The sequence below is a fragment of the Pongo abelii genome, chromosome 13, assembly GCF_028885655.2.
Source record: "Pongo abelii isolate AG06213 chromosome 13, NHGRI_mPonAbe1-v2.0_pri, whole genome shotgun sequence".
Classification (NCBI taxonomy): domain Eukaryota; kingdom Metazoa; phylum Chordata; class Mammalia; order Primates; family Hominidae; genus Pongo; species Pongo abelii.
This window is the reverse complement of record NC_071998.2, coordinates 103,666,066-103,692,273: the sequence shown is the minus strand read 5'-3', so window position 1 is coordinate 103,692,273 and position 26,208 is coordinate 103,666,066. Positions and strand designations below refer to the sequence as shown.

Here is a 26,208-nt window from a genome sequence, read left to right as displayed (position 1 = left end):
TCAGAAGAAAACTGGCAGAATCAGAGAAAAATGAGGGAAAAGGAACAGAAAAACCAAAGGAAAAGGTCACTCAAGAACAGAAGATCACTTTGTAAAAATTTCTAATTAAAATTCTCCAAAAGATTTGGGAGTTTTTGTAGCTATAACCCTTGCAAAAGGAACAAGTATTGAGGATCTCTTTCAATCATATTAGAGAGCTGGGCATGGTGGCTCATGCCTGTAAACCTAGCGCTCTGGGAGGCTGAGGTGGGAGAACTGCTTGAGCCTAAGAGTTTAAAACCAGCCTGGGCAACATAGTGAGACCTCATCTGTATTTTTTTTTTTTTTTAAGTCATATTAGAGGAAAGAAATTTTCAGCAATTTAAGGACTCCAAAAGTTACTTCCTACCAATCCATTCTTGGGAAATTATTTGATGGATTCCACCAAAACGAGGGGAAAAAAGGAGGAAACATGAAGTTAGGGGAACAGTGGATCAACCCAGGGAAAACCTCAGGGTTGGGGGATCAACTTAGATTTAGGATAAATCAACTAGTCCAAATTGTAGCAGGAAACCAGCTTGGGAATCTCATGGGCACCAAACAAATATGGTGATGACACATTGCTTTCTTGTCAAGAAAGGCTACCAAAAGCTTTACGAAAACACACACACACAAAGTAACAAAACAAGAATACATTTCACTGATTCTAAGATACACTTCTGCACATTTTAATAATTGTGAGATTTGTCTCTAAATTCCTGGGGATTATAGTTTAATCCGTAGCATGCTTTTTTCTTTCTTTGCGGAACATAAAATAATAATACTGCTTACAGTCAGTGACACTTCAGATGCAATGAAATACAGTACTAATAATAATGCTGGGACGGGCTTATTGAAGACTTACTCTCTGTACCAGAAATTGTTCTAAGCCCTTTACATGGATTAAGTCATTTATCCACCCAACAACCCTTAGAAACATTCTTCTCTGAATGCACCAGAGCTTGTGAAACTCATCGGGATGAAAAGAAATGCAATCTTAGAATATGAATAGCTAGGAACAATATTTACACTGTGAAAATAACATACAAGGTGTTACTGGTTCTGAATATTTAGAATCAACCTATGGATAAAGCAGAAAAGGGTTAGTTATTGAGAGTAAAAATATTGACAAACTTGTGATAAGAACATTGTGAGAAACAGGAGCAGGGAGGAGAGAACAGTGGAATGAATAGGGACACTGATATCCCTAATATCCTCATCCTTAGGTGGAGAAAATGTATTTATTTCCTCTCTCATTATTTTAACTTCTTCTGTTGCTTACTGGTGTATTTTAATAACCCAACAATCAAATTGGAAAGTTAACGAAAATGAGTTAAATCCTCATCTTTCATAACAAAGAGCCTATGGATATTTTATTAAGTTGATAAATCAAGAAACAGAAGTTATATGCATTTGCTCAGATTTTTGGAAGAACTGAAAACAAGTTTCCTTTGAAGAGCTGGCATTGGGGTGAAAACTAAGGTGAGACATTGTTACTATTCAGGAATATTATTATTTTATTGATTGCCATATATATGTATTACCATGACAAAAATAAAGAAAATTGAAAAAGGCAATAAAAAATGCTTTCTTTGGGTCTAAGAAAGCAATCCTATCGATTTTAAGGCAGTACTAAAAAAGCAGACTGATATGTGTATCATAACAGTCAATAAGCCAACTAAGGTGCATCAATCATTATATCAGATTTACTTGATTATAAATCTGATCACTGTTCTTACCTAAAGTAAAGCTTAAAATAGTCTTGAAGCCATAAAGCATGTTTTTTCATTTTTGCCATGCTCTAAAAATACTTCTGGGCTGGGCGCAGTAGCTCATGCCTGTAATCCCAGCACTTTGTGGGGCCGAAGCGGGTGGATCACTTGAGGTCAGGAGTTCGAGACCAGCCTGACCAACATGGTGAAACCCCGTCTCTACTTAAAATACAAAAATTAGCTAGGCATTGTGGCACATGCCTGTAATCCCAGCTACTTAGGAGGCTGAAGTATTAGAATTGCTTGAACCTGGGAGGCGGGGGTTGCAGTGAGTCGAGATCGCGCCACTGCACTCCAGTCTGGGAGACAGAGTGAGACTGTCTCAAAAAAAGAATAATAATAAAATAAAAATACTTCTGGCTCCAATACACTCTTTTGGGGACACAAGCCATTAGTTACATAAATAACATCTATATTGAAAGAGAAGCTATTGCTGGACCTAAAATGAAGCGGATCACCTGCATTCTGCTCACTCCTGCTGAGACCCAAGATGGTCAGGCAGCTCTACCTGTGGGGAGAAGGGGGCTGCTGCTTTGCTAATGAAAACAGACATGGGAATAACATTTGAATTAATGGGATGCTGGAGCTAAGGCCTCAGTGCCCTGACACTGACTTGTTTGACCTGAGGTTGTACATTATTTCCTCTTTTCAGACCTCAAGGAATGGATACCAAGCTAGAAAGGTCAACACCTCTTCAGTTCTGAAGTGGTTCCTGGCATCCTCGCAGTCTTAGTCAAATCCAATTCATTGAAAGGAAATTATATTCTGAGGTTTATAGCTATTTGCTAGATTGCTGCATTTGGGTATATTTCGCATATTTGGAAGTCTCAATCATACGCAGGCAAACTTTAAATACATCTAAATAACACAGTTTTTATTTCATTGGTATAATATGAAAATGCCCTTGAAGAAATAAAAAGCCAATTGGGAAGATTTTTTTTTTGTGAAATACTAATACAAATCATACTAAAATAGGATTTGCAAGCATTTTAAAAAGCTATTGAAACATAATTTATCAGAAAATTATGTATTTGTACAACACAGAGCAATTTGCTTTTCTACTTTTGCCTTTCAGATACTAGTAAACAATTGTATGTTTAGTTCTTAAAGAAGGTCACTAGTCCACAAAAATAAGCAATATTACAATTTTAATACAGCTAGGCTTGTTATTTTTAGCTGAGTAGAAAGTGTTTCGAATAAATTATGACACGGAATGGGTTAGCCTCTACACTTTTAATTTCCACCTAAGAAAGACTTGCCTCTCATTTATCACAGTGGCTTAATTGTTCATTTAACCACTGTTATTCGTATATCATCCTTGTTAAATGTGTTATCTAAAGGCAACCAATTTAGTCTTACAAAATCATTCACAATTTGATTAACAGCATCTCGGTTCTGGAAATATTTAAAAGTTTTGTTTTGTTTTTAAACTAGGGATGTTTGAGATGTTTTTCTTTCATTAGAATGTAGGCAGCACGAGAACATGAACCATGTTTTTTCTCTGTTTCTTGCTGTATCCAAAGTACCTAACCTCAACTTGGTAGTTTGCAGGCTTCCAATGAGTATTTGTTGGATGAATGGATGATCATTACATGCTTCAGAACTCTTCAAACTGCTTTATCCTACATATAGAGGACTTAACAATATGACTTCGCTGCAGATCTCTGTGCCCTGAAGACCTTTCAGTATTACTTAAAATAATGTTGTGCCTTTGGACAGGGAATATGTGGGTGACAACAGAGACTCTAAGAGGCCAAACACTCACAGGTCACCAAGTTCTGTATTTTAACTCCTGAAACACCTGCCTGTCTCCTCCTCTCCAATGCCTTCACTGTTATCTCATGCGAGCATTACTGCCATCTCCCACCTGGATTACTGTCACCCTATAAAACAGCCCTCCTGTCCCAGCCTCTACTTCCCCAGTACTATCAGCATGACCTTCTAAGATAATGAACTGTGTCCCCCTGAGCCCTGTGGAGGACACTGTGACATCATATGCACAGCCTTTCACAGGTGGCTTTCTAGCCCATCTTGCCAGCAGCAACTCTAAGCTACAGTCAACGCATTGCTTCTCTAACATCTTTGCTCACGTTATTCCTTCTACCTGAAATATCCTTCCATGTGTTCCCTGAGGCTGAGTCAACCACTCTTCATATATCTTCAGCTATATTTTATACACCTCCTTCTTATACACTTGAAGTTGAAGTTGTTGGTTTGTCTGCTTCCTTTATAAACAATGATATCCTCGAGGCAGGAAATTTAATATTCTTCTTTTTATCTCCACCAGTCTAGCACAGTGCTTGTCACACAGCTGATCCTGAAAACAGGTCTGATAAACCGAAGTGCAAGTGACTTGTGCAGATACTTAATAGAAAAAAGACTGAGAGACATGTCTCCCTGATCCTCAGTCAACCCTTCTGTTAAACTCTAGGTCCTTTTTGATTCTCATTTCTAAAATAAATGACCTCTTTAGGATATAACCTAGCAGTCTCAACTTTGGATAAGTGATGGGCATGATGTGACATAAAAGGAGAGGAAGGGGAAGCAGTCGGCAGTTTAGACTACTCCTGTACCAACGCAGGCAAAGGCAGGGGCGGGGAGCACGGTGCATGCAGGTCGCCAACCCTGTCCCTCTCGGTTCACAAGGAAGGGGCCAGGTTCCCTCTCACCCGTCATAACTTCAACCAAACCATCTACCTTCTTTGTGTGTCATTTCCATCAGTAAAATAAAGGAAATAACCTCTCACTTTGTGGAACTCAGGCAATGTTGATCCTGGAATAAAAGTACTGCATAGATAACAGACATTTTATTTTTGTGTGTTTTTTATTTATTCCAACAGAAGAGCTTTAAAAAAACTTTCCCATGACAGCATCCCATCACAATCATAAGGAGAAAACACATAGTGTTAAAATTTGTGAGGATAATTTTCAAATTCCTTGTCCATAAACAAATCTACTAGAAGACAGTGGTAGTAACGTTTGCTTTCTAATAAAAATACCCCACATTCAGTAATAGCAATAATGTTACAATGCCTTCGTAAATATTCCACAATCAATTTTATTTATGCTTCATGATCTATTTTTAAAAGTAATCACATTTTTAAACATCCAAAAAAGTATATGGAATAACAGCTAGAGTATGTTTACCATGAACCAGAGGGCTTTGTATAGCTCAGCTTAATCTATATATATATCAACCCTATAGGATTGCTTTATTATCATCTTTATCTTACAGATGAGAAAACTAAGCCACCGAAAGGTTAAGTAACTTGCTAAAGTCACCCAGAAAAGAAGGGGGCAGGGCTGGGATATGAATCCAGGCTGTTGTGTGAAAAGTTCAACCCTGAAGCATTGTGCTAAGGTTGCCTCCTGTTAACATAAAACTCATGTTCCCATCACTCAGATTTTTTTTTTAAGAGACTGGGTCTTGCTGTTGCTTAGGCTGGCATGCAGTGGCACAATCATAGCTCACTGCAGCCTTAAACTCCCGGGCTCAAGTGATCCTCCCATCTCAGCCTCCCAGAGTGCTGAGTGTCCACCACTCAGATTTAATAAATGTTCACATTTTGCTATATATATTACATATGTATTTTTAAAAATTATAGATACAGTTTAAGCTTCCCATGTACCTGTTTCCATCACCCCCTCCTCAAAGAAAACCATTACTGTGTATCTGGAGTGTCTCCTTCCAGTCCATTTTTAAGTGTGTGTCTGTGTAACACACACTACATCGTAATGTTCATGTGCTGTAAACAGGTATGGTATTATTCTAATATATAATAATATTCTGCAACTTTGTCTTCCAAGATTTATCCACATTAATAAATGTACATCTGGCTGATTCATCTATTCCACTGAAAAATATATCACAATATATTTATCTATTTCTCTATTGATAGACACTAAGGTTAACTGATTTTTTTCTCCTGTTATCAAGAAGTTGCACTGTAGACCCCGTACATATCTCCTTTTATATACTATGAGAAAGTCTCTCTAAGACAAGCATTTAAAAATTGAATTCCAAGGTTGTATGATACGCACACTTTAAACTTTATTAGATATTGTAAATTGCTCTCCAAAGTAGTTGTACCAATTTATATTTCCACCAGCATGTCCCCATTTTCTCATACTTTCAGTAACACTTGGGATAGTTAAAATTAATACTTTCTGCCTTTCTGATGGGAGTAAGATAGTATCTTGTTGTTTTAATTTGCATCCCCCTGCTCCCCCAGTCTGATGTGGATGCATTTGACTGGCAAAGCCTAAGGTCACAGGACTGCCCTTGCTGAAATGTAAACCTGGAAAGCAAGTTTCTGGCTTCTCCTATGGGGAGGTACAGATGCACAAAGGAGGGAATTCTCTCACATAGGTAGGAAGAGTGCTCAACGTTACTGGGTGGCCAGATGAAATGACAATGTAGCCTGTAATCCTGAATTTCCTAGATCACTGCTTCTCAAGTTCTAATGGCATACAAAGTCACCTGGAGATCTTTTTAAATGCAGATTCTGATTTTGTGGAGCCTGAGATTCTGCATTTCTTTTTTCTTTTTGGAGAGATTCATTCAATAAACATGTAACAAGCCCCTGCCAATGCCAGAGAATACTGTATGTGCTGCTTCAGTGACAGCCATGTCCAATGTCACTGAATCCTTCCCTCTGCCCTTCATGGGAAGCATGGGAACTCATTCCACAGAACTAGTGGGTACTGAACAGAAGCTGTCATGTTTGGTTATGGATTCGGTTTTTTTGTCTGTTTTTTTCAGGGCTATTGCTGTTTCTCCTCCCTTTAGTTGAAATAAGAGTTGTTCTTTGGACTATGCCACTCTATCTGATCCTCTAAAGCATTAGAGGGCTGAGTTGTCACTTGCCTTATAGTCCTTTGTCCTCTAGATCCCACATGTGGATGGCGAGTAAGATCTCAAAGTGTCCCGAGACATGGCTTAGGTCTTCAGAGATGTCTATGTGCCTCTAAGCTGCCGAATCATCAGGCAGGTGAGAACAAGTCACTCTTACTGCCATTCATATTCCACTCTCTCTGCCTTCTCTTGGTCCCTTGGCCTAACAACTATTTTTTTTTTAATTTTAATTTTTAATTTTTGTGGGTACATAGTAGGTATATATATTTATAGGTTACATGAGATATTTTGATACAGGCACGCAATGTGTAATAATCACATCATGGATACAGGCATGCAATGTGTAATAATCACATCATGGAGAATGGGGTATTCAGCCCCTCAAGCATTTGTCCTTTGTTACAGACAATCCAATTATACTCCTCTAGTCATTTAAAAATGTACAATTAAGTTATTATTGACTGCAGTCACCCGTTGTGCTATCCCAACTCTTTACTACTCAAGTAAATGAGCAAAAAATGTGACAGTGTGACTGCCACGCCTTTCCTTTCCTAAGCCTGATACTGTCTGTAGACTTGAAACCAGTGCCTATGCCTTTCCGGTGCTGGAGCGGTGAAGCTTCCCTAACGAGGTAATAGGGCTGCTCAACTGTAGTGAGTTTGCACTCATGGGTATGTGGCACTGACAGTGGGGAAAGGTGGCAACGAGAGGTGGGCTGAATGCATCCCCCAGGACTAGCATGTCAGGGAAGAGTTGAATCTGGTCTGACCTCAGACATGACCAAGAAAATCAAGGATTCCAGTGAGTCCCTTCACCTCACCTTGGTGGTGTTCTTGGGTGGCTGCACATTCTCTGAGATCTCAGCTCTCCAGTTCCTAACAGGATTGTGACAGAGGTTAAATGGGATAACCAGTGTTGAAAGGTACCAGGCCTGTGAGCAGGGTTCAATGTTCTTTCCCTTCCCCTTTAGTGTATGATTTCCTACAACTGGGGAAGATTTCCTACAACTGGGGAAGATTCCCCCCAAAGATCAGTTCCAAGGTTCGCTTCCTGGATGAGTAAGGGAAATAAGGCTCCAGACTTTCCTATTAATCTCCGCTCCTGCACCCAGATCTGGCCCTGGGCACTGAGGGCTTGGGGGAGGCTGGGCAGACACAGCGTTTTTGGTCTTTCCTCGTGGCCTCCTGAAACTCTGCATTTCTAATGTGCTCCCAGGTAATGCTGGTGGTGATACTGGTCCACAGACCATATTTTAGTAGACAAATGGGTGTAACTACACGAAACCAGAATCTACTTCACTTCTCACAGAGTACTGAGCACAATCTAATGATGATGATGATGATGCAAATAAAAATATTAATAAAGGAGGCTATTATCCATTTATTGAATGTTTATCATATGTCAGGTACTCTCTTTAGTGCTTTACCTATATTTTTGCATTTGGTCCTCACAATAACCCTGACAGGCAGACATTATCATTACTTTACAAATGAGGGAATTGAGTTTCAGAGAAGTGAAATGACGTAGCTGAGGTCACAAGGCCAGCAAGAGGCAGAGTAAGGAATCAACTCAAATACATCTGATTCTATTCATCTCTAAGAGATCTGAGAAAAAAATAAAAATAAATAAACACATCAGACTCTAAGCTCCGGGTGGCCAGGCTCCACTCTCTCAGCCCAGAGCTGCCTGCCATATCAATCTTCAGATGTGTACCCGCTTTGTGATAAGGAAGAAAATGATGGCAAAAAATAAAAAGCTGAATTTTTACTTTGTCTCTCTTATTTTTCAAAAATTATGTCTCAGCTCTTCCTTCAGGAAATGACAGGAAAAGGTTAAGAAATGGCTAAGAAAGTAAGTTTTAGTCTTGTTTCTTTGTGTGCTTTTTTTTTTTTTTGAGATGGAGTCTCGCTCTGTAGCCCAGGCTGGAGTGCAGTGGCACAATCTTGGCTCACTGTGACCTCTGCCTCCTGGGCTCAGGCAATTCTCCTGCCTCAGCCTCCCGAGTAGCTGGGACTACAGGCGCCTGCCACCATGCTGGGCTAATTTTTGTATTTTCAGAAGAGATGGGGTTTCACCATGTTGGCCAGGCTGGTCTTGAACTCCTGACCTCAGGTGATCCACTCGTCTTGGCCTCCCAAAGTGTTGGGATTACAGGCATGAGCCACTGTGCCCAGTTAGTCTTGTTTCTTCTTGTAAGAAGAGGCATATATTTCTCATGGAATAAAGAAATATATAAAATATGTGTCTATGTATATATATACATATATGTGTATGTATACACAAGCACACATATTTATACATATGTCCACACTTAGAACACTTTTCCAATATACGCTGCCTTTAAACAAAACACGTAACAACTCTTATCTGCCCACATAAAAAAAACTAAATGCTCAAAAGAAAACAAAACAAACCTCCCATAAACAGTAGCAGGAATCTCTGGTTTACTGCCCCTCTCAAGAATCATACCTAGAATGTTCTTGGAAGAATACCTCCACCCCACGCTCGCACTCAGCTATGTAGTTTGTGTAGGCTTGGTCTAAATACCATTTCCAGGGTGGGGGCCTGATCCTCCTATGAGTGGTTTAGGGGTGACTGGGAATGCTGTGACACAGGTTCTGTCTACTGCTAGACAAGAAACCAGCAGCACAACCATCTTGGGTCCACGCAGGGATCAAGTATAACAGGTGAATCTAATCGGGAGGAAGGCAAGGTGGCAAATGGCAAGAGGGAAACTTGATGCTGTCTGAGCCTGAGTGAAAGCTGGTTTGAAAATCTGTCCTTGGACTATAAGGCAGTTAATTCTCTCCTTTAACTTATTTCAACTCAGATTTTTTGCTTCTGACAAGAGAAACCATTATCTATTATGTCAACACAGACCAAATAACTGGCAGTAATATATACCTTAATCAATTTTTAAAAGCTCACTGAACTCAATTTTACATGAGTAATTTTTCAAAAAGCATATTAAATGACTTAGACTACATTTCTCTTTCTGAATGCATTTTTTTGTATAAAATACAATCACCATAAATTTATACAAATAAATACTCAAGCAGTAAAAATCAGAAGAAAAAATAAAGAGATCAATAAAAACAGAACTGAAAACAAGAAAGAGACCCAATAATAAACAAAAATGTGGTATCTGAATCAATTCAGCAGAGAATGAGAATTATTCAACAAATGAAGCTGAGACATCTGACTATCTGCAAAAACAATAACATGAAGTTCCACCCCAAAAGGTATTCTAACTGTAAAGTCAAATGTTAAAAAAAGAAAGGGAGAGGAGAGGAGAGAGAAAGAAAACCATAAAAGAACAAGAGGGAAATACAGAGAAATATTTATGTGATCCCAATGTAAGGAAAGGACTTCCTAAGCAAAATACCAAAGACAGAAAAGATTGATTGACTGATAGATGTTGAAAGAATTGCCTTCATAAAAATTAAGAAAATTCATACCTCAAAAAAGGTCATCAACAAAATTAAAAGCTAATGGTAAAGTGGGAAATGTATTTCCAATATACATGAGAGACTATGAGCTACTTGGGAAATGTATTTCCAATATACATGAGAGGTTATGAGTTACTATTTCTAACATATGCAGAACCCATATGAATCTATTAGAAAAAGATAAATATGTATTTTTTTTAAAAGAAAATATATATAAACATACAAATCTGATAGGCAAAAATGGATTGCTTATAGCACAGAACTTCTGGGAAAAAAGCTGATTAATAAAAGGGATCTTTGCACAAAATCATAAAAGAAGCTATGTGTATGTTAAGTATATTGAAGAAATATAATATACACATAAAACCCTAACTCATGATGCGATAGAGATTTAAATGTCATTATGACAAATGCCCCAAATTTACATAAAACCTCAAAAATTAATGGAATCCAAGCTACTACTAGGTAGTCAATAATTCTTCTAATAATAGATGCCTTCTTTACTCATTGTTTGCTAAGATTTGGATTGAGCAGTATGGCAGGATTGACATGAAAATTAATGATTTTATCTATACCTTGATTAACATTTTATAATTTTATGAGTTCAGCTCTGAACAGAAGTAGGGATGATTTTCCACTATGGGAATCAAATTTAAATGGCAACAATAAAACCAAACAAAATGGAACAATTTCTCTTTGTTTCTGGCTGACTCAACAGTCATTTGTCAAATTATTATTTTAAAAATATTATCTAAAGATACGCAATATTTCTGCAATGATCTGATAAAGACTCAGTATAAAGCATCAATTTTAAAAGAACCTGACTTAGCTTTCAGAACCTGTCTTCTTTGCTTAGTCCCAAGTACGCTTTACGTATTAATTGTGTAAGGTCCATCTGTAACAAAGTCATTCACATACATCTGGGTGTGCTAGATTCTAAATTTTCTAAAATCTATGTTTAGAAAGATTATCTACTATAAATAAACATGCAAACACAAACACATAAATAAAACTTTAGAACACAGAATCTAGTTAGGTACTAAAGTAAAAAGTAAATTTTATGTTAACTTTATACAGTTCACTCAAAAGAAAAATATGAGTCTGATTTTTATTTGTCCCACTGCTGTTTCCAGTTCAAATAGTATTTCTCTAAAGCTAATGACATCTTAGCAATATGATACCCTTCCCGAGAACAATGGATCAAAACATGAGGACCATCCTTGGAAAATCGTCATGACCAGTCTTCACAATGTTTTTCTTAACGGTTTACCTCCAAGCCAAACTAATCCTCCTCTGAGAGTAAAGCCAAATCACAATTTATGATTGTATATATTCTGTGCTCTCTTTGGCCATGCCAGCTTTTCACAGCTAATATAAGAAGTGCAATTTCCATGAGGGAAGAAAAAAACCTAAGAGAATGTAATATACACAATAATAAATGGATTCGTATTTTTTTCCCAAATAGGCTGAATTTCTTTCCCAAAATAATGAGACAGTAATATATTCATATATGGTTTAGCAAAGTGCCTCAGTGCCTCATTTACTATCCACAAGGAAGATGCAGAAAAGTCTTGCATCTTGCTTTGCAGGGATTAGTGAAAAGGTATGCAACACAACTAATACTCTCACCAAACTGGGTACACTGGACCACTTGGCAAAATACATTTCTGAATTCTACCCTATTTAAATGAAAAAAAAAAAAAAAAAGGCAGGAGAGTTCAAATAAATAAACTAGAACTAGGTTCATAGCTATTTAAGTGAAAAGGTACTACTTATATCCTACATATATCAAGAGTCAGATTTCCTAGAACAAAGACTTTCACCAGCCTAATAAAGATAACATTTTGTCTCATGATGAGATTAGTCAAGGACCACATTGTTATTCAATGATCAAAGTATAATTCATTAAAATATTTTTTAAAAGAAAGAAAGAAAAAGACAATCCATGAGATGGGAGAAAATACTTGCAAATTATATACCTGATAAGGATCTCATATTCAGCATACATAAAGAACTCCAAAAACTCACCAATAAGAAGGCAATTTTGAAATGGGCAAAAGATTTGAGTAGATATTTCTGAAAAGAAAATATACAAATGGCTAACAAGCACATGAAAAAAGTCTCAGTACCATTAGTCATTAGGGTAATGCAAATCAAAACCCCAATAAGATACTACTTCACACACCCAACAGGATATTTATTGTTTTTTTAAACATGAAAAATAACAAGTGTTGGTGACAACGTGGAGCAATAAGAACCTTTATAGATTACTAGTGAGGCTGTACAATGATGGAGCTGCTTGGGAAAACAGTTTGGCAGCTCCTCAAAAAGTTAAATACGAAGTTACCACAGTACCCAGCAATTCCACTCCTAGGTAGTCACCCAAACAAGATAAATATACACACCCACACAAAAACCTGTTCCCAAATGTTCACAGCAGCAGTATTCATTATAGCCAAAATATGAACACAACCCCAATGTCCATCAACTGATGAAAGGAAAAATAAAATATGGTAGAGTCATACAACAAAATATTATTTGGCAATAAAAAGGAAAGAAATGCTACAACATGGATTAACCTTGAAAACATAATGCTAAGTGTAAGAGGATGGTCACAAAAGACCACATAATATATGATTCCATGTATATGAAACATATAGAATAGGAAAATCCATAGACAGAAAGCAGATTAGTGGTTGCCAGGAACTAGGAGGAGGGAAAAAGTGACTTTAATGGGTATGGGATTTCTTTTCGGGGTGATGAAAATATTCTGAAATTAGATAATAGTGATAGTTGTACAACTCTATGAATACACCAAAACCCATTGAATTGTACACTTTAAAAGAGTGAATTTTATGATATGTGAACGGTATCTCAATAAAACTATTATTTAAAAAAAGAGAAAAGTGAAGAAACTGAAAAGCATAATCTTCAATCAGGATATAAATATTTTCAATGAGTATCTTCTTAATAATACCATGACTATGTCTTCAAAAAAATAATAAATGAAAGGTCTTCTTTGGGAATCCTAAAGTTGATACTAAAATTGGAAAAAAAAAGTTTGTAAAGCAACTTCAACCAAGGAAGTTTCAGGATGAAGGCACAGGGGCCTCAGGCTTCTAGGAAGCTTTTCCCAAAATACACTATGTTTTTGAGAAGGGCTGAAATAAACTAAAACATGCCACACAGACTTCTGCACGTTTGTTCATCCTTGTCCACGTTTCTATTCTAGCCTACTAGAATTGAGTCATGAAGCCAAAAGCATGAGATCCAACCCCTTTATATACTAATGGCCCAGATTAAATAAATATTGAATGTCAGAATTAAAAAACATTAGAATGCTAGAATTACAGGTGCAGGAGCCTCGTACAATTATTTCATTCTCCTCTCAATCCATTCCAGTTAGGCTCACGGATTCCAGAAATGCAAGTTTCCATATTCTTTTAAATTTTAAGAGAAAAGATCAAATACCTCTTTTAGAAATGTATATTACTTTTTAAAAAGCTTATTAACTACCAGACCAACTAAAATGAATAGCAATGTCAAGTTGGCTCAGTCAAATAAATAATAGGAAAAGCATTAGGTCTATTGTCATGATATGCCTTACCCAACATTATTTTGGCTTCAAACAGCAACTAAACACCTTGCTACTGATAGAGAAGCATATTTTTAAAACTTTCAAAAATAACTTTACTATATAAAAATTCAGCTGACAGGTATCAACCTTAAATCTAACACTGCAATATCAACAGAACAATCTTACAGCTGTCCTCTCAGCCCTAAGGTACGTCAACTAGATATGGCCTTAATTCTTATGAATTTCCTTTATAGTATCACCTGGATACTATAAAGTCATTGTTTCTATCTTTCTATGACTAACAAAGGACTGAAGTCTAGCAAACTGAGTGAATGGTTTTAGAAGTGCTGACGGCGCAGAATTCTGGCGTGCGTGGATGAGGGACTCGCTGTCACCTCACGTGCCATACCTGGTATGCACTGTGCTGTGGCCTCAGTGGTTATGGCTGGAGCAACTGGGGGCTGCTGCTGACTGGAGCTCACTTCTGGCTCTGTGTTAACTGAGGGAGAAAGGGCTACCTCACAGGAGGAGACCTGGCTGGGCAGATGGGACAGGAACTCTTCAGAGGCAACTTGCTCATCCTGTCCAGGCAGCTGCAGGGCAGACAAGGGGATACTGATCTGTTTGTTAGGATGGGATGTGCTCACAGGCATTTGCATGGCCACCTGTTGGTTGGTGCCATGTGTACCAGGGGGTCCTCTGTTTGGTGAAGCCAGAGGTACCCTAGCAGTCTTCTGGACAATTGGTCTGGAGATCACAGAGGGGGATGCAGACATACCGTGTGGGTCTAGCTCCGTGCTGAGGGCAGATGTGACATGGGGAATCAGTTTAGCAGACCCTACACAGGAGGGACCAGCGTGAGTCTGAGGCTTGGGTTTTGCCATCTGTGTCAAGGACAGGGCTGGTCCATCTACTCCTCCTGTCAGTTCTGCATTTGCCACAATGTAATAATCTTCGGGGATTTCTTGTTTGATTTTCTTGATGATGACATCATTGCTGCATTCGTCAACCATCTGCGTCTGGGAGCTTGAATGGAGGGAAGATGGGACTACCCCAGGTCTTTTGCGAGCAATGCTTTGAGGCCTTTGGGTTTGGGGTTCAAAGTCACTATCCTCATCTGTAACAGAAGACTCACAAACCATGTCAAACAGGGTGTTCTCATCTTCATATTCTTCAACAGTTTCATCCAGTTCAGAGGGCTCACTACAATAGGAGAAGTCACAAGAGTCTCTGGTCCGGTTACAGTCTAGCTTTGCTTTCACTGGTCTCCCAGGGTACCTTTCAACAGGGCTAGTCTGTGTCTCAGAGGGCACCCCGATTATACTGGGACTATCAGAGTTAAAACTTCTGTTATCCTGGAAACAGACCCTCTCTTGGGACCCAGCTCTGCAAGTAGCTGTTAGTGGCCAGTGATAAGCATGGCCAGCACTACAGCCCCACATTGCTGTCAGGTTCCCATGGGAACCTTCAGAAAGCAAGTGTTTCAGGTTTGGAATGAGGCTGCAAATAGTCCCATGGCTGTGGGCCCAGCTGACCAATTTGGACAGATTCTCAGATGAGGTATGAAGACAATCCTCCATGTTACAGGATCAGCAGTGTCACTCCTAAAGGGAAATAATCAAAAGAAGAAGCCATTATTACCCAAGATAATCCTATAGCTCAATTACTTCAGTTTGTTCCAAATATGATCATTTGGCATAAAAAAGAAATGCACTTCAAAACTGAATCTAGTTAAGGTCGCTGTAGATGAGCAGGGACTGGAAAAGAATACCAAGGAAAGTAGAAACAGCTGATGACTGACGGTTGTGGGATTTGGAGAAAAATTTTGTTAGTTTTCTTTATTGTTATAATAATTCCTGCCTAAGGGGGGAAAAAAGGAGGGAAAGAAAAAGAGAAACAAGCAATAAAGAGATGAGCTTTTCCATGGTACATTTTACTTCCAAAGTCACCGACAGAGAGGTTCAGATGGTCCCCCAATAATAAAATTGTGTCTATTACTTGCATTAACCAAGAGGATGCAGCTCCAATGACACCCTTTGTCATCAGAAACTTCACTACTAGAGGCAGAGCCAACAAAGGAGGTTTAGATCCATCTTAGGATGGAGGTCAGAGAAAGCAAGCCAGTCCTCTGCTGACAACGCAACTGGGAGTCCAAGGAGAGGATGAGGGGCTCAATTTGAGAAGTGGGAAAGAAAAGCAGAGAAGGGAGAACAGACTGGGAGGAGACCTGCTGGAGGGGAAGGCTGTAGACCAAAGAAGCAAGGATGGGGAAGCAGGAGGCCCTGCTCTAACCACTCCTAGGACCAGGCTTCCTGTCTCCTGGCTGTCTGCAATTCCTGAAATATTGCCTTTCATCCCACCATTAGAGGTTACAAAGTACGTCTGGTGTTTTCTACCATCTGAGGGTCTCGTAAAGTCAAGTATAACCAACTACCAAATAGAAGCAAATCATTCCTTATTAGGCAGGAGACAAAAAGAAGCCCTTGTTAGGAGTCCCTGAAGAGTGAGGACAACAAGATGGGTAGGAAAGTGAAAGGGGACATGTGGAGTCTGCAAGGGGCTGGAAAGGTTAGTAAGGCTCTGCCAAGAGGGGGTCCTGGGAGCACTGGGCAGGGAGGCACAGGAATCTTTATGTGTGATTCTGTCGGCCCTGGCTATCTGCAGCTGTGGGTGACAAGAGGTACCTCACTGGTGCTCTGCACTCAGGCACCATGGTCTAACCACAATGTCAGGTGGTTACACCAAAGTGGACAGACACCTGAGCCATTCCCTGCCCTGACTCCATGGCGCCCTGTCAGGGAGGTGAGGTCAGTTCAAATCCTTTAACATACTATTAAGGTCTCTGTTGATGTGGCCACGGCTGCCTCTCAAGCCTCATTTCCTACGACCATGGCCTCTTCCCATACTTCTTGTGGTCCCCTCTTCTCTAAATCCCCTACTGGTGAGAAACTGATTCTTTGGCTTGATATGCTGCCCTTCTCTTTCCTCACCTGGCCAGCCCCTTCAAAACAACCTGGGGCTACCTCCTATTGGCATTTTTCCAGACCTCCTTTCTGCCTCAGAGATTTATTTAGCTTCCCTTCACCCATGCCTGTATCATCTCAAGGGATTTGCCTTTGCTGTACTACTATCATTGATTTGCTTGTCTGTCTCTCAGACCTAAGAATTTCCTGAAGGCAGAAACTATGACTTAATTATTCGCTCGTCAGTGAGGACCTACTTGGGGATACGGAAATTCAAAAGCCATGGTCCTGTTCTTGGGACATTATAACCTATTGTCTAGTATGCAGTCGTCGAATAAATGAATGAAGAATGAATGAATGTTTACATACTGCCAGCACCATCAACACTTACAAAGTGAACGTATAAGACTCTCTCAAGTAAGACACATAAATTTTCCTCAGATCACTTTTATTGTAATCATTCAAGAGATTAGACAGTTTTCTCCTGGATAGTGTAACCCAAACCCAGCCACCCCATATATGCAGAAGAGTGACAGATGAGCTCCCAGAGTTCATGAAGCAGCCAAGTAAACGGAAAGAACAGTGACTGGCGTGGGAGTCAGGAACGTGAAATCCCAAGCCTGGAACTGCTCCCTGTGGTCTCAGACAAGGCACTAATTATCTCTAAGTCTAAAATGCCAGGACTACATGATCTTACATTTCCTTCATACTCTAGAAATTTAGACTTATTTATGTTTCTTTCATATAACTTTGGTTAAAGTAGAAATGTTAAAAAAAAAAAAAAAAGACATAGATTGGTTTGTGTGTTTGTTCTGAACTTCTTTTTTTTTTTTTAATTTTTATTTTTTGTAGAGACAGGGGTGTCCCTAGGTTGCCCAAGCTGGTCTTGAACTGGGCTCAAGCAATTCTCCTGTCTCAGCCTCCCAAAGCTCAGGGATTACAGGCATGAGCTATTGCACCCCAGTCTGTTTTGAACTTAACATAGCTATTAATATTTAATTGGTGTGGCAGAGACTGCTATTTGGCCTACCCAGTGTCCATTCTCTCTTAGTCCTCACAGAGAGTCCAGATTTGTTGAGGCAGCAATGTGCTCACTAAAATATTTTTCCCAGCTTCCCCTGGAGCAAGGGTGGCCCTATGACACAGTCATGGCCAAGGACACGTAAATGGAAGGGGTTTGGATCATAATCCTGAAAGACAAAATTCTGAACGCCATAGTTCCAGATGTTGAAATCCCGAAAGATCAAAATCCCTAAAATCTAACGTCCCCAAAATCACAATCATAGGATAGCTACATCATGTTAGGTGGAACTATTACCTTGTTACTGTCTTTATTTGGAAATTAAGTATGGTTTAAGGAAATGCATATGAGTGATAAACTGACATGGGGTGAACTTGTGGACTTAAATTCAGGTGTCAATTTGACTGGATTAAGGAAGACTTAGAAACCTAGTAAAGCATTATTTGGGGGTGTGTCTGTAAGGGTGTTTCCAGGAGAGATTAGTGTGTGAGTCTGAGTGGATTATGTGAAGATCTCGCCTGAATGTTGGCGGGCACCATCTCATCAGCTGGGGCCCTAGAGAGAACAAATACAGAAGGTGAATTGTTCTCTCTCTGAGAGCTAGCACAGGCTTCTCTTTCGCTGCCTTGGACATCAGAACTGGAGGCCTCCAGCCTTTGGACTCTGGGACTTATGCCAGCAGTTCCCAGGTCCCGGCCTTTCAGCCTCAGGCTGAGAGTCACATCATTAGCTTCCCTGGTTCTGAGGCCTCTGGATTTGGACTGAACCACTATACCAGCATCCCAGGGTTTCCAGCTAGCAGATAGCCTGTTGTAAGACTTCTCAGCCACATAATCACACGAGCCAATTCCCCTAATAAATCCCCTCTCATGTATATATGCATATTCTATTAGTTCTGTCTCTCTGGAGAATCTTGACTAATACAGATTTGGTACTGGCAAAGCCAAGTATCATTCCTTCTTACTGTATTCTTTACAACACAACAGAAGAGACTAAGAAATGTTCCCTTGCAAAAGGGCTGTGATAAGTTAAGTATATAAGGTTACTAAATGGTGAAAGATAAAAGTTTAAAAGCTAATTATTATTGGTGCTGCACAAGCAGAAAATTGCTTAACTGCAGCAGCCAAGCAATAAGCAGACTTTCAGACGGATAGCGTATACTTACAAAATCTGTAGACCACAACCACCCTCCAAATACAAGTGCAGCAAGTGTTTCAAAGATCACAGAAGTGAAAACACAGGCCAAAAGTGCAAGAAATCTCCCCGGCCAAATTATTCAATCATGTAAGACTTCTGCCCCTTCACGTGTAGCACCATGCTTCCATTCAAAAAACGCCCTTCAGCAGAAAATAAAAAGAATTCAACAAGCTCAGTGACCTTCTGAACCAAAGATACTTGTTGATACTGAGGTTCTTCAGTGTTAAAAAACAAACAAACAAAAAACATTAAATGGTGAACTATTCTTGATTAGTGATTTGACTGTCAAAGAAGACAGATTTCTTATATTTACCACTAAATCTAACACAGAAGAACTAGCACATGCTTCACGTTAGCTGATAAATTGCACTTTCAAAATCATTCCCACTGTTTATCAACTATATATAATTCATGTCCCTGTTAGATCTGAAAATTCTACAACTTATCCACTCAATTATGTATTAATGACAAGAAAAAGTAAAGCACTTAATAAATGCTCATTTGGGCCAGGTGCAGTGGCTCACACCTGTAATCCCAGCACTTTTGAGGGGCCGAAGTGGGTGGATCACTTGAGGTCAGGAATTTGAGACCAGCCTGGCCAATGTGGTGAAACCCTGTTTCTACTAAAAATACAAAAAAAATTAGTCAGGCAAGGAGGCGCACACCTGTGATCCCAGCTACTCAGGAGGCTGAGGCGGGAAAATCATTTGAACCCGGGAGGCGGAGGTTGCAGTGAGCCAAGATCATGCCATTGCACACCAGCCTGGGCGACAAGAGCGAAACTCGTCTCAAAAAAAAAAAAAAAAAAAAAAAAAAAAAAAAAAAAAAAAATCTAAAAGTGAATTTCAAAGTGTTACCAATAAAGTTTGTGTCTCCCATTCAGCCTAATGCATTTGGCAGGAAATTCAGATGAGCGGATTGGCTACAATGATATGGCAATGATACAAACTTCAGTTAAAAGCATCATTTGCCTGCACTGGCATTCCTTTCAGCAGATGACATTCCAGAAGCTTTTAATGAAGTAAAGCCATATTGCCTGAAGAAGCCAGCAAAGTACTGACTAGTTCAAAAATAATTATGTGCACAATAGGATAAGAAGGCACTTAATACAATGGTGTTGCTGTTTCATCACCAGTATTGCTTCTGCCAAATTTGTGGTCTGTGTATGAGTACATGTAGAATGGATTTCCACCTACTCACAATACAGAAGCATGGCATGGAAAACGGGGAAATTTAATAGGCAATGCTCATGTTGTTGTATACGGAATCATACAAGAATTTCAAAAAGAACAGTACCACATATAGAAGGAACGTGAACATATTCTCCAACGAGAGTCATGTCCGAAAAGAAAAAAAGCAGCTATTCATCAAGATGCAAGACTTCAAAATACAGTTAATGATTATGAAAGTCGGCCAGTTCTTACAGACTACCTCCATGCAACTGCCATAATATATCCCTGTAACACACATTGTCATATGTCAATTTTTTTTTTTTCAGTTTTCCTACTCTTAACTTGGTAGCCCTATTTTTTTTTTTTTCTTTGAGACAAGGTCTTGCTGTGTTGCCCAGGCTGGAGTGCAGTGGTGAGATCACAACTCACTGCAACCTCTGCCCCCCGGGCTCCAGTAACCCTCCCACCTCAGCCTCCCTAGTAGCTGGGACCACAGGTGCGCACCACCACACCTGGCTAATTTTTGTATTAAATTTTTTGTTTGTAGAGATGGGCTTTTGCCATGTTGTCCAGGCTGGTCTTGAAGTCCTGAGCTCACGCGATCTACCTCAGCCTCCCAAAGTGCCGGGATTTCAGGCTTTAGCCACCATGCTGGGCCAAGCACTATTTATCTTACAATGTGCTATGCTATGTATTTCATCTTACCATTTCCAAAACTGGAGGTATAAACATCGGGAAGACTTACAGAGTTCTAACTTATTTTATGTACTTCTTGCAAATTTGACTCCAAAAAGGTACATTACCACAATGTTGACTTTGTGTGTAAGCACTGTGCGTGTATATAAAAGCACTGAAATGTCCTTAATAAATGAAGAGATATCCTTTTCATACATCTGCATTTGTGAAAAATAAAATTTCTCAAGATCTTAGCTCTTTGGGTAACTGCATATGCAGTGGTGAGCCATCACGGTTTTGATGGATCTCACCAAAAGACTTAGGTTGTCTGTCACAGTATTTCAGATGACCTCAGTTGTAAAAGCTATCTCTTCATGAATATGGTTCATCTGCTCATAACTGTTATACCCATGAAACTGTCATTAGTATACCTGAGTGTTTCTGTTTGCAAAAATTTGTATGCTAATATCGCCTATTTTATTTTATAAAGTGACCTATGAAGTGTTCTGCTGTGTTTTTATGTTTCTCAAATAAAAATAAATAAAAATTTTTAAAAATGTAAAATAAGTATCTTTCAAATTTCTTCCAGAATTGTATTTTTGGGATTTTTTTTTTTTTTTTTGAGACAGATTCTCACTCTGTCACCCAGGCTGGAGTGCAGTGGCACAATCTCGACTCACTGCAACCTCCGCCTCACGGATTCACGCCATTTTCCTGCCTCAGCCTCCCAAGTAGCTGGGACTACAGGTGCTCGATATCATTCCCGGCTAATTTTTTGTATTTTTAGTAGAGACGGGGTTTCACCTTGTTAGCCAGGATGGTCTCGATCTCCTGACCTTGTGATCTGCCCGCCTTGGCCTCCCAAAGTGCTGGGATTACAGGCGTGAGCCACTGCACCCAGCCTGTATTTTCAGGATTTTGATCTTTCAGGATTGATTTTCAGGATTTTAGACTTTAGGGATTTTTACTTGGGATTATGGTGCTCGTGGTTGTTTCCTTCTGGATTATGATCAGCTCCTAAATGGAAGTCACTGGGTGGGGTTTTGGGAAAGCCCTTGAAACACAGATTTGTCTGGTTTTTACCTTTTCCCCTTAGTTCTTTCCCTTTCTTTCCAAGTGGAAAAAGATAGGATGACTGGAGCTACAGAGGCCTCCTGGGAGCATAAAGAAGAACTTAAGAATGGCAGAGATCAAGAAGGAATGGCAGAGATCAAGAAGGAGCCTGGTTCCCTGGTGACGCCCTTGAGCCACGACATCAGCTCTGAACTGCCTGCTTCAGGAATCCTTATTATTCATAAGGGAAAGATATACTCCTGATCTTGTTTAAGCCACTGTTGTTGGAGTTTTCTCTTATTTTTGTTTGTTTTGTTTTGTTTCACCCTGTCTTAGGGAGCTGGGGAGTTATTTGTTACATATAGCTGAACTCAATTACTAATTGATACACACAAAATAATACATTCCTCCCTGGTTTTTGACACCTCAGAGTATAATCCTTCATTTACTCTGCATCATACTCCAGTACAATTGTTACTCAGATTAGATTCCACAAATAAATTCTTGGAAGGTCCTTAATTCTATGTCATAATGTTTTTACCACTTTTCATTTTTATCATAATCAAAAATAATTAATATGAGCATATTATTAATCATCTAAATAATCATATATCCATGTACTGTCATGTAATTTCAACACCTCTTTGCCTCACATTAGGGCCCATAATCACCTTAAGTGACATCACTCAACTTCCAATTTGTTAGAAAACCTGTTCATGCTGTATTCATCTTAGCACATATAAATAAAACATTTCTCTTTTGCACTAATAATTTTAAAACAAAAGTCCTCCTGATTTGACATCATAAAAATAACATAATGTGATGGTGGAGTAATATACTACTTTTAAGTGTCGTAGGGCAATGAGAAAAGAAAAGGAGTTGAAATAAATACTACATGTTCATAGAAAATCACACACATTACGGCACAGTATTTTTTTGAGGCAGGGTCTCGCTCTGCTGCCCAGGCTGAAATGTAGTTCACTGTGTTCTTGAACACCCAGGCTCAAGCAATTATCCTGCCTTAGCCTCCCGAGTAGCTGGGACTACAGGCATGAATTTATGGCACAATATTTGGAAGAAGATGTTGGAACAGTTTAAAAATGTAAAAATGTGGCAGAATCAAGGCACCAAATTGTAAAGGCGTGTAGAACTCTAAAGAACCTATTAACCAGGTAGAAGCTACTATACAATAGAAAAATAGTACCTTTGCTGAAGGCCCTCATAGCTATAATAACAAAATGCTAAAGTGAAAATAAAAGACCAGGTGGATAAAATTATAAATTTTATTAAAGATTATACATTTAATTTTATTAATATTCACTAACCTTTAGAATCAAAAGATAGGCTACGCACGGTGGCTCATGCCTGTAATCCCAGCACTTTGGGAGGCCAAGACGGGCAAATCACGAGGTCAGGAGATCGAGACCATCCTGGCTAACACAGTGAAACCCTGTCTCTACTAAAAATACAAAAAATTAGCTGGGCGCAGTGGCGGGGGCCTGTAGTCCCAGCTACTCGGGAGGCTGAGGCAGGAGAATAACGTGAACCCGGGAGGCGGAGCTTGCAGTGAGCCGAGATCGCGCCACTGCACTCCAGCCTGGGTGACAGAGCGAGACTCCGTCTCAAATAAATAAATAAATAAATAAATAAATAAATAATCAAAAGGTAGTAAATATCAAGTTGCTTTTATTATATTCTTAAATCCATTGCCAATCTCATGGAGAGGCTCTTTAAACTTTGAGTACCATAAAATGAAAATATTTCTCCAGAATTACTATTAATATATTTCAACCTGGCAACCATGTTGACTAGTAGTTTTGAGAGCATAATTAGCTGATATATTAAGGCAATTAAATATACTGAGTCAAAAGAATAGTTATCACTCTACTTCAATATATTGTAAATTTCATACAAATTGAAATAAAAAATAAGACAATCAAGGTATTTTTAAAATTTTGAGAAAGTTTTTAAAATCTACTGATTCCCATCGGCAGTCAGTGATAATCTCTATGCTGAAAAACAATGCTGCTTCTACATTTTCAAGAATTAAAAAATAACTTCAGGTGGCACTTCCCCATATCTGACATGGGCAATGATTGGATAAGATACTTACAGAGTTATCAAGTGACACTTGATTAAAAACTGAAATTCAGGCCAGGTGCAGTGGCTCATGCCTGCAATCTCAGCACTTTGGGAGGCCAAGGAAGGAGGATCGTTTGAGCCCAGGGGTTTGAGACCAGCCTAGGCAAGGTGGTAAGACCCCGTTTCTACAAAAACAAAAAAGCTTGAAATTCAAGGGGTTCTAGCTGGTGGAGTTTAGGTTAAGTATAATACACTATGTTAGCAAAGCTATGAACTTAGGCAAGTAGACATTCTATATATTAGCATTTATATTATGAAAGCCAAAATCAGAAGCACATTAAATATCGAATCAGACTTTCTACCATTAAACCCAAAATTAATCATTAAGTTTCAGTAGAACAATAATACAACAATAATTACAACTAAAGCTAATATTTTTTAGACAATTCTTATTTGCCAAGCACTGTTAGGACTCGTCACACCAAGAATCCTAATTATTATCAATAATTCTAATTTGACTAAATTAGTTCAGTTATTATCCTCATTTTATAAATAAATAAGTCACTTGCACAAAGTAAATGGCAGAGCCAATATCTGAACTTAAGTCTTACTCTAGAGCCCATGCTCTTATTTATATTACATGGCCACTGGTATTATAATATAGGAAGATACTGTCTCAAGTCTGGTTCCCTATAAATTAATGTTGTTAATTTGATCTTATCTGGTTTGATAGATTTAAGTTGAATTTGTAAATACATTTTGATTTATAGCTTTATCAGAACTATAAATTTTATGTTTACATATATTTAAGTAGCATTATAATAAAAACTATTTAAGCCAGCACTAGTCACAAAGAAGGTCCATGAAAATACTTTTTCTTTCAAAAGTTTGAGAAAAATTTCTTTACAGAAAAAAAAGGTATGAAAGGATTATGTCACTTTTTCAAAAGATGACAAAACTAATTAGTAACGAAACAACAGTGAGTTCCTAGTTAGCTTCCACCTGACTTCAGCTACAAAAATCTACCCAAAAATCCTTGCAGTCTCTCTCTTTACAAGGTTCTGAACCTTTTAGAGTTTGTTGTTGCTGTGTTTTAATGCCACTAGATCTCAACTGCTGATGCATGACAAAATTGACATAAAAAGAAACAGAAAACCTAAGTAACTATATGCCTACAAAAGAAATTGACTTAAAACAAAAAACCTTCTCCAAAAAGAAGGCTCAGGTGGTTTCACTGGTAAATTCTATCAAACATTCAAGGAAGAAATAACACAAAAATTACGCAAATACTTTCAAAAATATAGGGGGAAAAGACAGCACTTCCTTCAACTTGTTTGAGGATGCCAGCATAACTTTAATACCAAAATCTGACAAAGCCTATATAATAAAGACAATTATAGATCAATATTCCTCATGAGTATTGAGGTAAAAATCCTTTACAAAACATGAGCAAATGTAATTCAACATAGTAGCAGTCTACAGGAGAAAAACCACACAATTATTTCAACAGATGCAGAAAAAAGCATTTGACAAAATTCAGTACCCCTTCATGATAAAAACTCTCAGCAAACTAATAATGGTAGGGAATTCCCTCAAACCGATAAAGAGCATCTGTAAAAAATCTACAGCTAATATATTTAATGTAAAAGACAATTATTTCCTTTTAAGATTAGGAATAAGGCAAAAATGCCCACCTGTATCACTCTTATTCAACATTGTACTAGAGGTCCTAGCACTGAAATAATATAGTCGGGGGTGAGGAGGGAGGAGAAAAGGCAGAAAAATTGGAACAAAAGAAGTAAAACTGATCCTATAATATATGTAAATAACATAGCTGTTTATGCAGAAATCACCGAGAATTCACAAAGCACTGCCAGAACTCATCATTGAATTTAGCAAAGTAAAGGATACAAGATTAATATTAAAAGCTCAATTATTTTCTACATACTAGCAGTAAAATATTTAAAAATTATATTTAAAGAAATTCTACTTATAGTAGTGCCAAAATATATGCCAAGGAATAATTCTTACAAAAGATGCCCAAGGCTTCTATACTAAAAACAACAAAACAATGCTGACAGAAATTAAACATGACCTAAACAGAAAGATATACCGTATTAGTGGATTGGAAGAGTCAAAATCATTAGGTTTGCAGTTATTTCCAAATTTATCTATAGGTTTGATGCAATTCCAATCATGAAGGTCTTGCAAGTCACGTTAAAGACTTTAGACTTTATTATAGAGATAAGAAAATATTACAGGCTCACACCTATAATCCCAATACTTTGGGAGGCCAAGGTGGGAGGATCACTTGAGCCCAGGAGTTCAAGACCAGCCTGGGCAAGATTGTGAAAATTTGTCTCAATTTAAAAAA

General features: G+C 38.5%; 1 protein-coding gene across 6 annotated transcripts in view; it reads right to left on the bottom strand.

Moving 5' to 3' along the window:
- KIAA1958 (KIAA1958 ortholog) overlaps window positions 1-26,208 on the bottom strand; it is a 182,004-nt gene that overhangs the window by 83,222 nt on the left and 72,574 nt on the right. For all 6 annotated transcript variants that reach the window (XM_054520464.2, XM_054520466.2, XM_054520465.2 and 3 more), the window contains exon 2: window positions 14,081-15,275. In XM_054520464.2, coding sequence (XP_054376439.1) covers window positions 14,081-15,251 — 1,171 coding nt within the window. In that variant the 5' untranslated portion in view covers window positions 15,252-15,275. The remainder of the gene's footprint in view (window positions 1-14,080; window positions 15,276-26,208) is intronic.